We start from the raw sequence: 19099 nt of genomic DNA on the forward strand, positions 1-19099 counted from the left end.
AAGGCAGGCCCTTCATTTCCTGTCTTACATTATTGGACAAACTGATTAATCCAGGTGTGTCTGACCAGTGTGACTACTCAGACACACCTGGATTAATCAGTGTGTCCAATAATGTAAGACAGGAAATGAAGGACCTGCCTTAAATTCAGGAAGTGGTGGAGCTGTGTAGAGAGCCCAAAATGGTCTCACGTTGTTTTGGTCTTGGTCTTGTCTCGGCCACGACCCCCTCTTGGTCCTGTCTTGGTCTTGGTCTTGTCCATGGATCTATTATAATACATCCATGGTCTTGTCTCGGTCCCGGGTTAGGTGGTCTTGACCCCAACACTCACGTTACAGAAAATGTGGAGAAACAGCTTCATAGCCCTACTAGCGTCAACGTCGTTAACCATTAACCACAGACTGATTACACGAAGTAATGATTATTATAACTCTTCTCCGGCCCAAAGTTGATATAAAAAAGAAGAAGGAGAAGTAATGGGAAGTTGCGTTAAAGTTAAAAGTTTAAGAAACTATTAATAAAATGTTTGAACTTACTCAATAATCTTCGGTAGAGGGCAGTAACCATAGCAACAGTCCGAGATGGCCGTTGTCCATTTCCCGTAGAAGAAGAAAACGGTGCGTCGGCAAAATAGTTCCCTCTGCATTTCCGAAAGAGAAACAGTGTCGGGTAAGAGCGATTATTAACACCTTTAACCAGCGTTATCAGCTTAGTTTTGACACGCACATTTGTACAATATGCCGTACAGACATAACATGTTTGTGTTGAATTTAGAAAGACCACTTGAAACGTTTTAACTGGCAGCTTTGCTAACTTAGCTGATAGCTTAGCTCGCTAAGTAACATTACGTTGCTGCACAAAGTGGCTAATGTTTTGACATTGGTGAGTGATTGATTACTAATAGGACATTTGTTCCTGAAGTACAATTTCTGCCATTGCAATGCTTTACATAAGACGACGTCTGTGAGTTTAAAGACTGGAGGGAAACTCCGCAGATTGAAAACGAGGCTTTACACTCGTCTTTTTCTGTGTGGACAGACTAGGAGAAGGATGGATGCCCTCACACACATGCTTACAGACGCTCTTGATCCAAAAGAGGAAAACGATGGACAGATCACAGAGGAGTGCATGCTGGGGAACTGCAGAGTGAGCCTTCCTGAGGATCTACTGGAGGATGTGAGTTGTCAGGCGCTCAGTTGTGTAATACCTGCTCCTTTCGACGTAAATGAGTGTGTACATGTTAAGACACAACATCGGATATGCACTTATTTTTGCCGTATACATTTTGTTTGTCAACAGCCTGAAATGTTCTTCTCTGTGATGAGCGAAAGCACCTGGAGTGAAGTCCTGACAGATTCTCAGAGGCAGCATCTTCGTCAGTTTTTGCCACAGTTTCCTGACAATAATGTTGTGGAGCAGGACAGCACCATCAGTGACCTGCTCAACAACAGAAACTTTAACTTTGGAAATCCCCTTCATCTTGCACAGAAGCTATTCAGAGGTGCAAACTATTAACCCACGTACTTACCACACAAGTATGTCATGCTGTGCAGATTTTCGAAACATTTTCTGATCATCATGACCCTTATTGTCCAAACCCAGATGGTTACTTCAATCCTGAGGTGGTCAAGTACAGACAATTGTGTGCCAAGTCCCAGAGAAAGCGGCAGTTGTACTCCATTCAGCAGTACTACCACAGACTGTTGAAGCAGATCCTCGTTTCCAGAAAGGTATTTTTCGTACAAGTTTGAAGTTCAGGGCACACGACCGGCCTCCTGCAGTCAGTAATAATAACCAATGTCCTTTCTGCTGTAGGAGCTGCTTGAGTTTGCTGTTCATAACGGTCTGGACATCCCACCAAAAAAAAAGGTACCGACCAAGACTCATGCTGAAATGCGGGAGCCGAGGGTGAGGAGAAGACTGAGCCGCATATTGAAGGAGGTCAAAACTGAGTGTGGAGACAGCAACGCTTCATCTGACGATGATGGTCAGTATGTTATTTGTTCATTGCCCATACAGTAATAACCATTTATTTCTAAAGCACTTAGCAGGAACTAGTTTCAATCTGGAGTATAATACGATAAATGTAAGATGAAGATGGAAGAAATAGTACAAGTTTATAAAACAATACAGATTCTTGTCCTTTTGCATTTATTTGTAGACATATCAATGTGGACTCCAGCACCACAATCACCTTCCTCGCCGACATCCACTGTTTCACTCAGAGTTCTTCCCAGCCTCTCAACCCAAGACATGAAGACTGCTGGTCAGTGATATCTGCAGTATTCACATGATGTTGTTGCTCTTACTGTATTTTTGAACACAAAACTAACTTTTATTTTAAAATCTTCTTTTTTCTGAACAGAAAAAGTAGAACTAGGCGAGCGGGACTTAAAAGTCATGCTGCAGAATCACCGTGAGAAGAGGAAGCGACAGCCAGTAAGTAAAAAAAAAACAAGTACAACTCAGATATATTTTATTTCTTGTATTATATATCACTAATGATTTATTTACTCAGGACCATCCAGACTTGACCACCTCCGATATTCACCTTGGAGACATACTTTCAAGAGCAAACTTTGGTCGTAAGGGGACAGCATGTGAGTAAATAAATAAAAAGCCAATTGATTGATTCTGCTGATTTCATTACTCAAATTATTATGTTCCCATTTGTGATTCTTTCTATTTTATCTTCCAGCACTCTTTGATCTGTCTCTGCCAAAGAAGAAGATGAGAGATGAGAGAAGGAAGAAGAAAATGAGGACGATAAAAGTAGAATCTGAGGATCCCTTTGAATCTCTTGCAGCTGCAGACACGCCGTCTGCTCCACCAGCGAATATCATCAACTCCTTGCCAGATACACCATCTACTCCAATGCCAAACATCAAGGAAGAGTGAGTGTTTTACCATAATGCTGTCAAAAAAGATGTATAGATTTGTTGCATTAGACTAATGTAATGAACCGTTGTTATTGCAGAATTGTAGAGGAGTGTCAGAGCAGCCCGGCTACAGTTGAGGAAATAGCTATCAGTTTCTTCAGCCTGTTGGAAAGCATCTTAAGGGCAGAAACCTTTACCAGCACTTCAATGGTACGCACTGAACACCGAGTCTCACATACACAGTATAGAGTGCTGAATACTAACGCGTTGTTTTGTGTTGTCAGTTGGAGGAGAAAGTTCAAATGTGGCAGTCGTCTCCAGCCAGTTCCCTCAACGTGTGGTTTTCGTCTGCCTCCTGCTGGTCTGACTTGGTTCTTCAAGCTCTGCAGTTTCTTGCAGGAGAGACTAAAGGCAAGTGGCAGTGGTCACTCACACTTTAACACTCAGACTTTATTTTCCACTCCAACTTCTCATGTTTTTGTTTTTTTCTCCTACGTTTGTTAATCAGATGGCATGATGGCACTCCCCAGTGGGTTTTCTCCATTTGTGGAGTTTTCTGATGAATCTCAGCAGTGGAGGTGGATTGGTAAGAACTCTCTGATTTGATGCAGGCCTTAGTGTTTGTAGGATGAATCCAGCCATTCTGATTAACATCCATGACTTATTTTAGGTCCCACTCAAGACACGGAGAAAGATCTCAGTGCACTCTGTCAGCTGTGGCTGGACTCCAAGGATTTAGTCGTCAAGGTAATAGAGACTATTACTGTGACACAAACACTGTCTCAACACTCACTTTACAGTTCATCCACTGCAGCTATATACAGTATGTGGTCACAATGCTTTTTTTCTTCTTCCACAGACGGAGAATGACGACATGTTGGAGATGACCTCTCCTACACCAAGAGTGTAAGACTCACTATAAAAGACAAATGTGGCATCATTCTGAAAAATCACATAACAAAATATTTTTTAACTCTATTCAAAATATCATTAGCTTGATTGTAAGTGAAGGTGATAGTTATTTGAAGCCTTACATGAACATAATGAAGTACCTTGAGTTTCTGTGTCAAGGTTGTTGAGGTTAACTAATAACTATATAATGTCTCTGTAATGGCAGCTCGACTGATTACGTGGTGCGGCCCAGCACCGGAGATGAAAGACAAGTGTTTCAAGTTCAGGTTTGTTTGTGCTGCTGGAAAATTGTTCTACCACATTTTGTTCTTAAAGGGATAGTTCAACATTTTGGCAAATTGGGCCATTGCCATAATCCCTATAGTCTTAGCAGTAGGTTTGTTACCTTTATTGTTGGTGCAAGCTATTTTTAGAACGGTGGAGCAGAGCGTTTTGGGTAGTTGTTGGATTGTGTATTTGATGAGTTTGATGAGGGAAACCAAGAAATCCCATGAGCGTCCGTAGCGTAGCTCTGACCAGCTCGCGTCTCTGCTCTGCCGTTCTAAAAATAGCTTGCACCGACAATTAAAGGTAACGAACCTACTCCTAAGACTACAGGGATTATGGCAATGGCCCAATTTGCCAAAATGTTGAACTATCCCTTTAACTTGGCACGGGCCCTCTGAGCCGACTTGCTTCTTGTTTGTTTTTTAGGAGCAGCAGCGATACAACCAGCCACATAAAGCCTTCACCTTCAGGATGCACGGCTTTGAGTCTGTTGTGGGCCCCGTTAAAGGAGTGTTTGATAAGGAGATGTCCCTCAACAAAGCCAGGGAGCACACACTGCTCCGCTCAGACCGACCACCATACGTCACCATCCTCTCTCTGGGTTAGACCTTCTGTTTCAAGCTGTGGGCCAAATAAATGATTTAAGTTTGTGCAAAGGAAACCAGTCACACAATCCTGACTTGTTTTCTCTGCAGTGCGGGATGCAGCCGCCAGGTTACCGAATGGAGAGGGAACCAGGGCAGAGATCTGTGAACTGTTGAAGGACTCACAGTTTCTCGCTCCAGATGTCACTAGCGCCCAGGTGTGATTGAGTTTGCATGTTTTTTTGTTTGTTTGCATGTTTTTTTGTTTGTTTTTTATTACTAGGAGATTTGGGTATTTTGTTTGATGTCACATTTCCTGTGAAATCATTTCCTTTAAACACAGGTGAACACAGTTGTCAGCGGGGCTCTGGATAGACTTCACTATGAGAAAGATCCCTGTGTGAAGTACGACATTGGCCGCAAACTGTGGATTTACCTGCATCGCCATCGTAGTCAAGAGGAGTTTGGTGAGCAACAGTTTGTTTGATCAGAAATGAAAATACTCTCGTTCCAGATCTTGATGTGGGATTTTGGTTATTAGTTTGTAGTTTTTAAAAACATAATGTGTAAAACATGAAAACTTCTTGATCTTGATGATTAAACTGGGTCAAAAATCTTTATTCTTGTGTTCTCCTTTTCTTTCCCCCCATCCAGAGAGGATCCATCAGGCTCAAGCTGCTGCTGCAAAAGCAAGAAAAGCTCTACAGCAGAAACCCAAACCACCGTCTAAGCCTGTGAGTCCACTGCCTCCATTTTACTGCGCAGAGAAACACAGACTCGCTTTTGCTGTTTTCTTTGTTTAGGAAACACTCCTGAAGTTGTGCCTCTATAGCTGAGGTTCCTGTTTTCCCGGTGGGAGTTAAATCATGCATGAAATCCAAAGATTAGTTGTTGATTGTGAATCTCAATGTCTGTTTTGTGTTTTAGAAGTCCGGAAGTAAAGATGGAGGCAGTAAAACCCCTGGATGTCTGGAGACAGGACAGGATATAGGCTCCAACCCCATGTCACCAACTCCCACAACACCCACGCCAAACACACCTGGAACTCCCAAGTCACCTTTACCCTGCACGGCCACCACACCCACAAAAACCGGAGTCCCAGACACAATGAAAACCAGCCCGGGGTCAGTGTGATGCAAGATCGTAGCCTGACAAGCCAGACTATATCACTAAAATGTATAGTCTGGAAACGGCCGGTAGACCTCGGCTCAATCCAGGGGGCGGGATGAAGGCTGTCTTTCAAACTGCCTCTGCACGCAATAGGGTAGCGCTACGACCAATCAGAGCAAAGAGCAGGATGTCGTTAGCCTGACAAGCCAATTAAAATGTATGTCGCCATAGCGTTAAGCCCGCCCAACGACTCTCTAAACAGATAGAGCGCTGTGATTGGTGAACACAATCGGTGTTCGAGACTCAAAACGTTCCTATGGCTCGTTTCTAGACCCACCTACGGAGCAAATATTTTTGCTGCCGCTAGGGTGCGTCTAGATTTCTAGGCTAGCAAGATCGTACAATATGAAAAACAAACACATGTTGCAACTGTGCAATTTGAAATCCAATCTTCTCTTGTTATTTCCTTCTGCCCCTCCCCTCCAGTGTTCTTCTTGTGTCCCCTCCCTCGTTGCCCCAGCTGGGAACCATCTTACCCACCAGTCAGGCCGCTCCACCATCTTCACAGCCGGTGACATCCCAGCATGCGGCTCGGATAGTGAGTCACCTGGCGGCAGGCTCCCTCCCTCAGGTGCGAGTGGTGTCTGCTCAGGCCGGTCTGGGCTCTTCGGCAGGAAGTCAGCAGGCGACGCTGGTACATCAGACCCCCCACCAGATCAGGATGCCAGTGTCAGTGGCAGCCAAAGGCATTTCACAGGTAGCCACAACAACAGATGATATTTCTGTTTTTCCTTTGCTTATTGTGAATGTGTGATTGATTCTGTCTGTGTTTATGTCGATAGACGGTGGTTTCTGTGCCTCTGAGGACTCAAGCTGGGAGTAGTCCAGTTCAGGTGCCGACCACTCTGTCTGTGTCTGTGGCCAGACCTCAGACCGGATCACCTGGCAGTCCCGCCAACCCTGCTTCCCCTGCTGTGCTGCAAGGAGTTGGCAGCCCAAACATCAAACAGGTGAACTATTGACTTAAATGGGGATATTTAATCACTTAGGGCCTGTCTGAGCCGTCTGGGCCTTCTGATCTTTAATTACAGCTGGCTGGATTTTCCGTTCGGGCTTCCATACAAACACTGCGGTGCAAGATGACAATCTCTAATGCAGTGGTTCCCAACCTTTATTGGCTTGTGACCCCATTTTGACATCACAAATTTCTGGCGACCCCGCATCACGTGATCGTGGCCGTTAATCAAGATGCGCCAACTCGATTTATATTCGAGAAAGTGAAAGTATAGAATGCAGCTGTTTAAGATTGTCTGTGGTGTTTTTAATCATAATATTTTTAAATTTTTGTCAGAAATTTTTTTTTTATCAATTACTAGATATTTCAGGCGACCCCATTTGAATTCCAGGCGACCCCACATGGGGTCTTGACCCCAAGGTTGAAAAACACTGCTCTAAAGCAAGACCCTTGCTATATGTATATATAAAAGAATAATTGTAAGGCTTCGAAAACCAAACAAATTTTCTTTTATAGCGATTATACACTTACACTAATATATTCATGGGTAGTATATATCAGATTTTTACACACTGGACCTTTAACCAGGCTGAAAGTTTCTGCCATGTTGACAAGATTAATGTGTTGTGGTGCTCTGGTCTGTCAAGGTGTCCATCACAGGACAACTGGGGATGAAGACGGCAGGAGGAGCCGGAATCCCAATAACAGCCACAAACCTGCGCATTCAGGGAAAAGATGTTCTACGCCTGCCACCGTCCTCCATCACCACCGACGCCAAAGGCCAGACGGTGCTGCGGATAACCCCAGACATGATGGCCACTCTCGCCAAATCCCCGGTCGCGACTGTCAAACTCACCCCCGACTTCCTGGGCTCCGCCGCCTCGGGCAGTAAGAGCATATCAGCCACTCTCCACGTGACGCCGCCCCACCCCTCGCCCTCCTCCGCCCCCAGCATCTCGTCCTGCACGGGGGATGTACAGACCACTAAGACGGGGCCCGTCACCTCCACGCTGCTGAAGGCCGCGGGAGACACGGCCATACGTCTGATGCCAACGCTGGCCGTGACCACCGACCAAAAAACCAGGACCTTTACCAGCGTGAGCTCCCCCGACAAGAGCGGCCCCACCATCAGGATAATGCCGGGTCTTGGTGTTATTCCACAGAAACAGGGTCAGACCATCACCATGACAACCACCACCGGCAGTAAGCCACTTACAGCGAGTACATGCGCTAATGTAGTGACCATGGCTGCCAGCGTCGTTGCGGGTGCCAAGGGGATCACGGTGGCTCCCGGAGTCTCGGGCTCTGCCCTGACGTTAGGAACAGCCACAGCGACTGTGCGACAAGTCCCTGCTACCGTCGTCACTACGCAGACGGTAGGAGATTTATTCACCTCGTGTTCAAGCACTGTCGGGTTATATATCATATTGAGGTCACTGACACAGAGTTGTTAGGTTTAGGGACAGCACTTGGTCCTAAAGTGATGCACGTAACTATGGTTCATAGTCAAATTTGCCCAAGCCAGGCACCAGGACAAAAAAAATGTATTTGTTTATTTGTGGTTTTGAGTCGCAGTTGGATGCAGGTGTGAACTGTGAACTTGTTATAGATGCAAAGTGAATCAGGAAGCAGGTATCTGAACACTGGCTATTAGGTTTGAATGGGAATTTTGACTTTGAACTGGATACTTCCTCACAAAGGCCTCCCTAAATAGTTCATTTATTGTATCACCCATGATTGCATTAGGTTAGGTTAGGTTTAGAAAATTAATTGGACTGTAAATTATGCATTTTAATAACTTGCAGTAAGTACTTATTAATGTGTGTAAGACCATTCACAGTGTGGATTTTGGCTTTGCCAGTTCATAATTAACTTCTCTAATGTGTATATTAATACGAACTGATAAACGACTATATCTCAGTATTGAACAACTCCTGAAAATCACGTGACTTGGGAACAATCTTCTTCTTTGACCCCACAGGGGAAGTTACCTGCACGGATCACTGTGCCCCTCTCTGTCCTCAACCAGCCGCTGAAGAGCAAGAGTGTAGTGACCACACCGATTGTGAAGGGAAGTCTTAATGCAAAGTAAGTCTGCGTCTAAAATATATATATTTACGCATTTGCTCTCCCTTCTTGATATAGAATTTATATTATTTTATTTTAGTATATTGAGATTGAGGGTTAACTTTTATCAGACTACCTTATTAACTATTTATTTTTACATTTACTGTCCACTGTGGTGTCTGTAAACCTCTTTAGCACCTCATCTGTTTTTCTTTATTGTTTCTGGTAGCCTGACATGTTGAGGTCATTTCTCCATCTTTTTTTTTCTGAGCAGTATCAGCAGCCTGGGCAGGAACATCATCCTGACCACGATGCCTGCTGGAACAAAGCTGATCGCAGGGAACAAACCAGTCAGCTTTGTCACAGCGCAGCAGTTTCAGCAGCTTCAGCAGCAGGGACAGGCCACGCAGGTTTGTTAACGTTTCAGCTCCTTTGATTAGAAAGAAAAGGGAATAATGTCTGTTTCATAATATCTTGTTCAATCAAAAATCAAAATATCACCATGAGCATCCCAACTGTTTCTCTGTCTTCCTTCAGGTTCGTATCCAGACGGTTCCAGCTCAGCAGCTCCAGCAGCACATGGCCACAGCTTCTCCCAAATCCGTCTCCACAGTCGTAGTCACAACAGCACCTTCGCCCAAATGTCCACCCGACCCTCCGCCTGCACCTCAGCAGTGATCCCATGTCGTCAGCCAGTAACGAATCATAGGTTCAGTACAAAATACACGTGCCTGTGTTTGGTTTTCTTCCTACTTTGGATCGTTCTCAAGCTTTTTCTGGATCATTTGACTTCTTTCTGTTCTCACAAGTGAAGTTGTTTTTTTAATAACATTATTGTTACAGCGGGTAATGTGCCTTTATTTCTTCTCAATTTGGGTGATACCGACAAAAGGGGGAAACGCAGTTCTCTCTTGATCTCTGCTGATTTACAAATGTGGCCAGTACATTGGAAGATGTCATTACTACTTAAATGAATTTAATCTCCTGCATTTTACTCTCCACTTTGTTATAACCAGGTTTCAGGCTTTCCATAGAAACACTTTTTACTCTCGTTCATGTGTTGACAAATGTTTAAAAAAGCCAGTGCTTCGTTGGTATCGAACTTAAATATAACCTCAAAAGGCACAACTTGAAATCAATACTATCACTACCATTTCATTCTGTAGATTTATTAGTAATTTCTTTACATGTTTGATGTAAAACAATATTAACAAATGTGAAGTGAGTTGGACTTAGGTCTGATTTAGTTGAATGTTGTGACCTGTTTATTTGTGTCAATATACATTCTTTGTTCTGTTGCCATGTGTTTCATTTGACACACATGAACCATAACTTTTATCAAACCATAATAACGGATCATCTTTAAACAGATTTTTGTTTTAGATTTATTTACAAAAACAGCAAACAACAGTTTTAAGTCTTACGCACAGATATCAACATAGACAAATGAAATAAAAAATTGAACCAGTGGAAAGAATTCACTCTTCATCCGACTCTTCCAGCAAAGCTTTCTGGCAGTTCGCTTTGGAGGATGTGTTTCTCATTCCAATCTCTATGTCCCGTCCCTTTGTGGAGAATCGTTTCACTGTGCTGTTGGAACAGGAGAAGAAGCTTTTATAAAAAACATGGAGAACGGACGCTATGCTTCATCCAACTCAAACCTTACTCATCTTTGATTTGTTTAATCTAAAAACTAGTCCTACATGCTGCCACAAAACAGGATTCAAAACAAGGACAAATCCTAGTTAATATTTGAATATACAGTATTTACTAAGCCTAAGGGAAATGTGAGGTGAGACGGTTGACGCTACATATAAACAAATTACATGTCTGCTAAAAAACTGTCCATGCTAGAAAAAAAGTTGAGAGATCAGAATCGACTGAAAAGGTTTAGTGTTATCCGTATTGCATCAGGAAGAAGGCTGATAGTATAGTGAATAGAAAGCAAACACTTCACTTGCAAATTGTCTTTGTGGAGCATATTGTGGGTAAACTTTTAACCCTTTGCCTGAATTCAATTTTGGTCCAGACTGAGAGTCTTCTTCTGTTCTTGAGTCAAGTCACAGAGCTCGTTCCTTCTTTTGTTGTTGTTGTATCTTCTTTGCCATGAGTCACACGAGCTCATGATTTCTGCATTCCTGCAGGTTAACGAGCTATTGTCTCCTGTTGCCCTTGAAACCTCCACATAGAAAGAACCTCAGCCACGGAGTTATTCTAACTAAAGGGAATGAACCTCTTTTGCCCAGAATATGTTGAGATCACCCATTGTTTCTTCTGCACAGTAAAGAATATGTAGCAGAAATAACAAGGGCAGCTTAATTTGAGTAAATTAGAGTAGATAAAATTACCCAAATGTCTACTGTATTGTCTCCCTCTATGTAAACCCTATTGCTATGACACATTCAATAACTATTTATTTTAGTTCTTGACCTTGAAGAGATAATAGATGTAATACTTACAACCAAACCACAGCAGAGGTGCAGGCGACTAAAAGCAGGGCAACGGCTAAATGCCAGCAGAAGCACATTGTGACGAACATGATGTTGGCGTGCAGTTCTAAGTCCCACTGTGGTCCACTTAAGGGGTATAACACAAATCCAATCTGAAATGTAAAAAAAACAAAAACAAATTCAGTGTTGAGGAACAGAGATTGAGTATGAAAAGGAGATGTGTGTCAAAGAATTTAAACAGGACAAGATGAAACTAAATTTATGGGAGTTTCACTAATCGCGTTTATTAGGTTTGGGCCTTCTCACCTGGTAGAACCATGAGCCCTGCAGGATGAACATGCACGCCCCGAACAGCTCCAGGATAATGTTGTCTCGTATGAAGACCTCCAACATGGAGCTGGCCGATCCTCCAAACACAGCCACCAGCAGCAGTGTGTGGATGTGGGCGTCCAGATGTGGCCGACTGTGCACGTGGTAATAGAACAGAAACCCTGGATGATACGGGAGAGGGCAACACATGACACGAGTCAAGCAAACACACACACCAGGGGGCCGTATCTGTGATGTGAAGGAAACATGTTTAATTAACACTGCAGCTTACCTTCAACAAAAAGAGCCACGGACCGAGTGAGTCGGTCAATGCCAAGTGGCACCAGTTTGGATGCAGTATTGACGATCAGAGCTATTCCAGCGATGCCAAAGAACACATACATGGTGCTGTGCTGCCAGTTCATCAGCTTGACCCAGGAGTGGTTCTCCCTGTCGTAGAGACGAGCGTGAGGCCCGTCCACCACAAACTGTTCAACCATTGAACCTGCACCAGAAACAGAAACGTCAGAAAGATGAGTCTTGATCAGTTTTTAGGTTATGTGCAGATGGAGCGAAGGGATAACTGACCCACAAATGAAGCAAAGATTAGGAGTCCTCCCTCAAAGTAGTTCATTCTTTTGAAGGAAGGTGGAGGAATCTGTCTTCCTTTGGGCTGCGTTGTCCTCCAGTAATGATGGAGAATGTGTTTGACTGTCAACCAGAAGCCGTACAAGAGGAAAAAGGTGCCAGGAATGGCGTGGCCACCAAAGTTGGCCATTGTTCGGTCTGAAAACAAAAGGAATGTATTTTAGTAATTAGAAACATGAGAGAAGCAATGTTAATTGTTTTAGCCTGAGGTTCTTACTTCATTGAATGTCAAGGGACTTAACTATGAGGACAAAGTGCGAGCTGATTGCTTTATTTTATGGCAATTTGAGTCAGATAAGGATTGAAAGCAGTCGCATGTCAACTAAATATAAGGAATGAAGAGCAGCTGAAAGTAATACCCTGTCTACCCTGTCTGTTGACCGCTTATACAGTATTTGACATTTATTGCAAAGTACCAAGAGTATTCTTACATCCTGTTATCACATAACCAGATAGAGGCTCTTAGGCTTCAGTATAAGAATGAGGAAATATAAATTGCTTGGTACTGGATCCTTGATTTTATCTGCATAGTTCATAGAGCGTTTCTGTCCAGGCAACGGCCACACATTTGTCTTACAAAAATAAAATTCAAATCAGACAGAGCTGTTAGCTGCGTGAACATGCTGGCGCCCTGGCTACTGAAGCACTTTGTGTCTCTGTTTTGGAAATACTGTTTGCACTCACTGCAGTTCAACTTTTTAAAAAGGAAAAGTGGAGTAATATGTTTAACACATAATGTTGCCAGTGAGCCAATAACTGTATATGGATTATTATAACACGATGACCCATGATGTCCAGTGGGGACATATTTTCTTGGTTGGATCTGACCAAGTGCCTTTAGAACTGACCAACGAGAGCACAAGAGGCTTCCTGCACAAGAGGCTTCCTGCTTCTTGTGCTCAGCGTCAGTGCGGTCGAGAGTCACAGGTGTGTTTAGCAGCAGCTTATTCAGTCAGACAAGTTTTTCTTGACTAGCTCTGTTTGACCTGGTCTGAGTACACATATCTTCTCTTCACACTTTCTACATATCACTGTCAAATATCAAATGGGACAGATGTGATGCTGATAGACATGGTAGTTTTCAACAAATACATTGTAAAAAAATAAATAAAATAGAGCAAATGTAATTTCTATATGTTAACTATTGCAGAACTCCACACACAACAGATACTACTTGTTAAATGTATCTCTGCCTTCACAATTACACTAGATGGGGTAAGTTAACAAAATGAACATACCTTGTTTAATTCCCAAATGCTCAGAGGATCAGGAGATACTGGTGAACCTTAGCAGCTGTCAGAGTGAGAGCACTCTGGTCTGTGTAAACTGTTCACACCTGTTGCCTGCACCTCCAACCAGTATTGCCATCATAACATAGCCCCACCCATCATTTGCATTGGTTTCTGACACTAAGGACCTCCCCCTGGCAACAGCTGAGACATTAGGAGGGAAAACAATACCTGGCCGTAAGTCATGTTTTTTCAGGTATCAAATAAAAAAAGGTTTCCTGTCAAAGTAAAATGTAAGTAAAGAGTATTTTTTCACCATGTGTGAGCAAAAGATTTAGAATTTATTTTGATATAATCTAATCTATAAAATGCCTTTGTAATTGCTTTTAAACTAATGTTTTAAACCACTGCAGTGAGAGTGTAGGCATACCACTGAGTTAATATATAAACAGTAGTATGCACAGGGAGAGGCCGCAGGCAGCACAGGCATGTGAATGAACTTTGCACCCATGTTCGATAAGTCTTTATTGTGTCATTATCATGTTCACATAAGTCACTAATGTGCTGTTTTAATTACAAAAGTGAAAAAAAGTGTTTGGTTTTTTTATTTGCTATTGATTTGACACTGAATTCTCTTGTTAAAATAACAATAAGTGTTCACACGTAGTTGTTTTGTGTGTGAGTTATAGTATTTCACAGAATAATTTCTTCTCCCGAAACGGGTTCTCAGACGAAGGCACTGGGGTCACCAGGGGGTCCTCTTTGGCATGAGCTTCACAGTAGGCCATAAGCTCAGCTGCTGCTTTGGATACCTGCACAAAAATAAGGGGATAATAAGTTAATTAATTATACTAATCAATTTTTAAAACCAATGATTTAAAAACTCAAAACAACTGTCTTCCTCAATGTGACAAGTAGCCTCCTGAAACACGATGGTGGTTATGCAAAGGAGGCCAGTTTAAGTGGTTACTGGTTGGAGTGTTAATATTTGCTGATAAACTACTTGTTGAATATGCACTGCTTGTTGGTACTTGTTTGACAACGGCCCCCCATGTGACGGTAAATTACCTGTGATATGCAGAAAAAGTAAAAAAAAAAAAAAAAGAAGCTCTTGCTGAATTTTATTTAATCTTCAATACTGAAACAAAGCATCTGTGTCTATCAGTCTAAAACACTACCAAACATTTCATACTGCTTTAGCTGTATACATCAGTAATGTGGCGACTCACCAGCATCCTCTCTATGTTGACCTCCAGTTTCAATTGTTCTACGGTCTTTCGAGCGTCTGCAATCTTGGCCATGTTGTTAGACATCCTGCCTCGTTCCACCAAACTCAGCCAGCCTGTAGCACAACGTCAAACGTTGAGTTATGAGGCAAGAAATAAGAAACAGTGCACATCACTGAAAGACAAACCCAGTGGAAGAGACAACAGAAACAGTGGAAAGACAGTGTGTGACAAATTACTGAAGGTATCTCTGCAGTGGTTTCAGTCTGTTTCAATTTGCTTGTTAATTCTGCTCCCTGGGTCTCAGCTGCAAGTGGCACAGAGAGGGTCTCAGAGGAGCAGCGCAGGGGAGGGGAGGCAGAGCAGTCATCCCCATGGGGGGGTATCCGCTGGCTGTGAATGTAAATACACCTAACACTAACATTAACTTATTGCTCTTGCACAGTTTATCTGTCACAAACTGGAGATGTGGAGCTGCTTTTTAATGTTATCTCCTCACTGCCATTATGTTGTTGTAGCTGCAATAGACTACTGCAAAGAGATTGATCATATTGAACTTCTTATAGGCAGTAAATGAAAAACAAGAATCAAGATTTATATGTTTGCTTATTTGTTAAAGTGATAGTAAGAAATTAATTTATCAATTCTATCAGAAAGATTATTTCTATTAGTTGCACTGATATGTAGATTTTTTTTTCCATGCATGTGTATAAAAGTCGATTCAAAACAAAATACGCATTTTCCAGTTTCTTAACATTTATCCCTAACCCATAATATTTCTGAATTTTACTCACCTTATGGACCAATACACCAACCAACCGCTGAGCTCTTGGAGTGAAAAGTCTGCTTGTCTTCAGTATAGGGTCCTCCTCACCAACTTACCGGAACAAATGAAGTGAGATTAATGGCAGGAAGATGAGGAAGGTTCCCTCCTTCAAATAATTAGCTGTGGTTCTGCCCCCAGGATGGGCTCAGTGCAGCAGTTACAGGCAACATGTGGTGTGACCTTCATCGCGCGTCTCCATCACTCCCTCACCTGAGCCGGTAGAGGAGCTTGTGTTCTGAGAGGGAACATTAAATATATATATCTTAAAGGAGATATTTCCAATACAAACTCACAATGATAGTGTATTATGATGTGTAGTGTGTGTGTTTTTTCCCTAACACTCAACAACAACAACTCGAGAAGCTCTCAAGAGAGTAGACAAGGTTGTTTTCCATGCCTATAATTAATTTTCCTGTTTTGAATGAATCCTTAGACAAATCAAATCTCTGATACTTGGGTCTTTTTTTTAATCAAGGAAATTCATTAGGCTCATTGGGCTTATGTCATCCTGAGAGCACAAAATAATGACTAAGCAGTATTTACCACACGTTTTCTATGTGTATCTGAATGTCCAAGATAAAAGTCACAGATTAGCACAGTTAAACCAAAATTCTCCTCATGTCTGTACTAAAAGATCAGACAAAGGATGGGCTATCAGTCTCAGTCTCTACAAAGGGACGGACACATCAACAAGGTGTGGTCTGACACAGGAGGAAAATAATCCTTGGATATACATGTATAGCTTCAACTTCAAAGAACTTTATTTTTCCGTTAGGAACTTGAATCCATCATGTTGTACTTGTTTTTTTTTAAGGTTTTAGCGGCAAGTCAGACAGAGCTGAGTCCTGTTGGCAGCCCCCAGCCATCCTGTATAATACAGGATCATCCCGTATTGAAAAATAAAATGCACTGGGCCATACTAAATCAATACAGGGTGCTTAATGCAGCAAGTAGGAACAGGCGAAGAGTTAGTGTGATTATGTAAAAGAGTCTTGCAGTGGTGTCATGAGCTAATAAAAACAAAACAAAACAAAACAAAAGCTAAAGTTAATCAAAATGTGGGACAGTCTCAATATGCGTGACGTGGGACAAGGGATGAAAATGCTTTGCAATCCGACACAAAGCATGGCACTTGGTCACCTTAAGAGTGGGATTAGGAAATTCATTAGGAAGTATTATCAGGAAGTGTGATGTAACAATGGTGGAGCTGACAGCTTGTTATTACACAGACATTACACAGGAATTGCCCAAAACATGATATGACACGATGAATAACCTGGTAATAACACTGGATCATCCTGTATAATACGAGATTGTCCTGTATTGAAAAATAAAATGCACTGTCCCTTACTGTGTCAATACAGGATGCTCACCCTACTCTAATGCTACACTATGTTTTCACATGCCTGGTATGACATTACAAACAAAAAAACCCCAAAAGTTTCATGAGACATAGTGGAGAAGTATTAAATCAGAATGACAAGCAAGTTGTCTGTTACTGTCGCTCACTGTCATCATCATAGTTATAAATAAGTAAAAAATGATAATTCATAGTCTATGAAAAAAAGTGGCAATAAAGAGAAAGGGGCCCACTTCAGTATTTTTTCGGAGGGCCCAGAATTTATAGCAACGGCCCTGTCGGTGGGCATTGTGCAGATTTACAATAGTAAGCAATAGCTCTATATGCAGAATGACGGTATCAAGAGGGTGTATGTTCACAAAACACTGGAAAATGTGCAGTATGAAAAAAATATATTTTTGTTCAGGCGTGAGTTTCATGTGTTCAGTTATCTCATGTTGAAACAGTCCTCTACAAAGCTGCCAGTATCTCTTGATGAGCTGTCAGCTATTCCACACATCAGCAGGGGGCAAAGTGGCAGTGTTATGGTGTTAAATGTCAGGTGCCTCATTAACATTTGTTTCCCCGTAGTAATTGGTCTCTCTCTGTGGAAGAAGATTCAGGACCACCAGAGATTGCTGCCTCACCTAACCAGCCCCTGTTACCATGAGCCACTAAGTATAATTTGCATTGGTGCACATAATTCCCAGGGGGGATATCCAGAGTCTGCCCCTCTAAGTAAGATCTTTTATAAAGCTTGACAAATATAAACTCTGTCCAGCCAACCTGCTGTTTTTCTCCATTTTCATTTTTGACTGACGCTACATCATAGGATCAATCAGCCAGAGAGGAGGGCAGAGTGCCTGCATATCCAATCAACACAAGGGTCTGCAAGATCAAATATGTGCTATGTGGCCTGGCTCATGTTGTCTCCTTGTTCATTATAAATGTTTCTCATGAAATTCAATAAACAATATTCAAAATAGATAAGAACGGGCACATTTTTAATGGTTTAGAATATGTTATACTCAGCAGCAATAGCCTTATAACATTTAAGTGTCCCAAAACATTGCATACTGACACAAAATGTATATCTAAGCCCAATATATCACTGTTAAAATGTCCCAGAGCCCCTTGTTCTCCCAGATGCCCTGATGTTGTTTTTACTGTATACTGGTTACAAACCAGTTTTTCCAGTGTGAAGCTCCTGCTGCTGCTAAATGTGTGAACGTGTGAGCAGAATTCACAGACTAGGGGAAATATTGTTAGTTTCTGTGTGACTTGGAAATGTTGTTCCAAGGTGATAAAAATGTTTTTGATATTCTACAGAATAATAAGTCAAATAGAGGTCCTACTATACTAATTACAACATGATGATCTGTATAGTATTTTGTTTATTTGTTTGAATTGTCTGGCATTTAAAGCTGCTACATAAAACTATCTCTGAATTTATAGGACTTGTACTGTATTTGCTGTTTGTTTTGTTAATGCATTTATGCTACAGTAGTTATTAATTGGTAAATAGGTAAGGTGAACAGATCAACAATTCGTTGGTCAACTTTCTTCAGTAAATAAATGCATGAGCCTAAAAAATACTACAATTAGTCTACAAAATAATTACGACATGATAATCTGTATTGTATTTCATTTATAGATAGATAGATAGATAGATAGATAGATAGATAGATAGATAGATAGATAGATAGATAGATAGATAGATAGATAGATAGATAGATAGATAGATAGATAGATAGACTCACTGAATTGTCTGGCATTTAACAGCTTCCACTACAGGCCAAAAGTTTGGAAGCAAGATCAAATTTGTGTAAAAAACATCATAGTTTCACTGGTATACCTACATAACAAAATAAACATGGTTATAAAGAGTGTAACGAGTCACTTTTCAGATAGGTACAGAATTAGCAGGTGTAATTAGGTGTAATCTCTCAATTAGAGAGAGGTCTGGAGACTGAGAAGGCCAAACCATTTTCCAAGGTACCCCTTCTCCCTTTTCTGACCTTTTTCTATCATCCTTCCTGTTTCTTCTAGTCTCTTCAGTGGACTTCTTTGTTGGACACCATTGGGCCTACACACTTGTTTCTTTACTCAGACGTTTCTGTCTAGCAATTTCTGTGGTAGTTTGTCGAGATATGAACACAGTTGACATTTATTTGGATTTTTCTATGCACACTCTCAAAAGCCAAAGAGCTGAAGTGAATAATGCAAACTGTGATTGTTTT

The 19099-nt window shown here is 41.8% G+C and overlaps 3 protein-coding genes across 4 annotated transcripts; 1 reads left to right on the forward strand and 2 right to left on the reverse strand.

Annotated features, from left to right (window-relative positions):
• Positions 1-336: 336 nt before the first annotated feature.
• On the forward strand, positions 337-10130 carry nfrkb (nuclear factor related to kappaB binding protein). 2 transcript variants are annotated; one of them, XM_085798016.1, is made up of 26 exons: positions 337-667; positions 1037-1174; positions 1298-1499; positions 1601-1728; positions 1814-1985; positions 2160-2264; positions 2364-2437; positions 2517-2598; positions 2697-2892; positions 2976-3087; positions 3162-3288; positions 3386-3463; positions 3548-3624; positions 3737-3783; positions 3995-4055; positions 4483-4657; positions 4752-4858; positions 4984-5107; positions 5295-5374; positions 5568-5764; positions 6237-6507; positions 6593-6760; positions 7413-8141; positions 8747-8853; positions 9107-9242; positions 9370-10130. In XM_085798016.1, the coding sequence occupies exons 2-26, from the start codon at positions 1049-1051 to the stop codon at positions 9508-9510; spliced, it is 3822 nt and encodes a 1273-aa protein (XP_085654142.1). In that variant the 5' UTR covers positions 337-667; positions 1037-1048; the 3' UTR covers positions 9511-10130. The 2 variants fall into 2 exon arrangements, with proteins under 2 accessions (XP_085654142.1, XP_085654143.1); XM_085798017.1 differs by lacking the exon at positions 337-667 and adding an exon at positions 857-880.
• A 29-nt stretch (positions 10131-10159) lies between these two features.
• On the reverse strand, positions 10160-13604 carry tmem45b (transmembrane protein 45B). The gene is made up of 6 exons (XM_085798018.1): positions 13478-13604; positions 12180-12377; positions 11884-12096; positions 11589-11773; positions 11292-11434; positions 10160-10422 (listed from the first exon to the last, which is right to left on the reverse strand). Exons 2-6 carry the CDS (start codon positions 12367-12369, stop codon positions 10311-10313), a joined length of 843 nt encoding a protein of 280 aa, XP_085654144.1. The 5' UTR covers positions 12370-12377; positions 13478-13604; the 3' UTR covers positions 10160-10310.
• A 516-nt stretch (positions 13605-14120) lies between these two features.
• Positions 14121-14848, reverse strand: gng8 (guanine nucleotide binding protein (G protein), gamma 8). Its single transcript, XM_085796834.1, has 2 exons — positions 14698-14848; positions 14121-14280 (listed from the first exon to the last, which is right to left on the reverse strand). Exons 1-2 carry the CDS (start codon positions 14779-14781, stop codon positions 14152-14154), a joined length of 213 nt encoding a protein of 70 aa, XP_085652960.1. The 5' UTR covers positions 14782-14848; the 3' UTR covers positions 14121-14151.
• Between the last annotated feature and the right edge of the window lie 4251 nt (positions 14849-19099).

Source organism: Trachurus japonicus, chromosome 14, assembly GCF_045865225.1.
Source record: "Trachurus japonicus isolate A0001 chromosome 14, Traja_1.0".
In the NCBI taxonomy this organism is placed as follows: domain Eukaryota; kingdom Metazoa; phylum Chordata; class Actinopteri; order Carangiformes; family Carangidae; genus Trachurus; species Trachurus japonicus.

Coding starts and splice junctions, on each gene's coding strand:
- nfrkb (XM_085798016.1), top strand. CDS start 1,049: ATGGATGCCCTCACACACATGCTTACAGACGCTCTTGATCCAAAAGAG. Junction 3,464..3,547: donor TCAGCAGTGGAGGTGGATTG/GTAAGAACTCTC, acceptor GACTTATTTTAG/GTCCCACTCAAGACACGGAG. Junction 5,765..6,236: donor ACAATGAAAACCAGCCCGGG/GTCAGTGTGATG, acceptor CCTCCCCTCCAG/TGTTCTTCTTGTGTCCCCTC.
- tmem45b (XM_085798018.1), bottom strand. CDS start 12,369: ATGGCCAACTTTGGTGGCCACGCCATTCCTGGCACCTTTTTCCTCTTG. Junction 11,774..11,883: donor CGTGGCTCTTTTTGTTGAAG/GTAAGCTGCAGT, acceptor CGTATCATCCAG/GGTTTCTGTTCTATTACCAC. Junction 11,435..11,588: donor AGGGCTCATGGTTCTACCAG/GTGAGAAGGCCC, acceptor TTTACATTTCAG/ATTGGATTTGTGTTATACCC.
- gng8 (XM_085796834.1), bottom strand. CDS start 14,781: ATGTCTAACAACATGGCCAAGATTGCAGACGCTCGAAAGACCGTAGAA. Junction 14,281..14,697: donor TCAACATAGAGAGGATGCTG/GTGAGTCGCCAC, acceptor ATTTTTGTGCAG/GTATCCAAAGCAGCAGCTGA.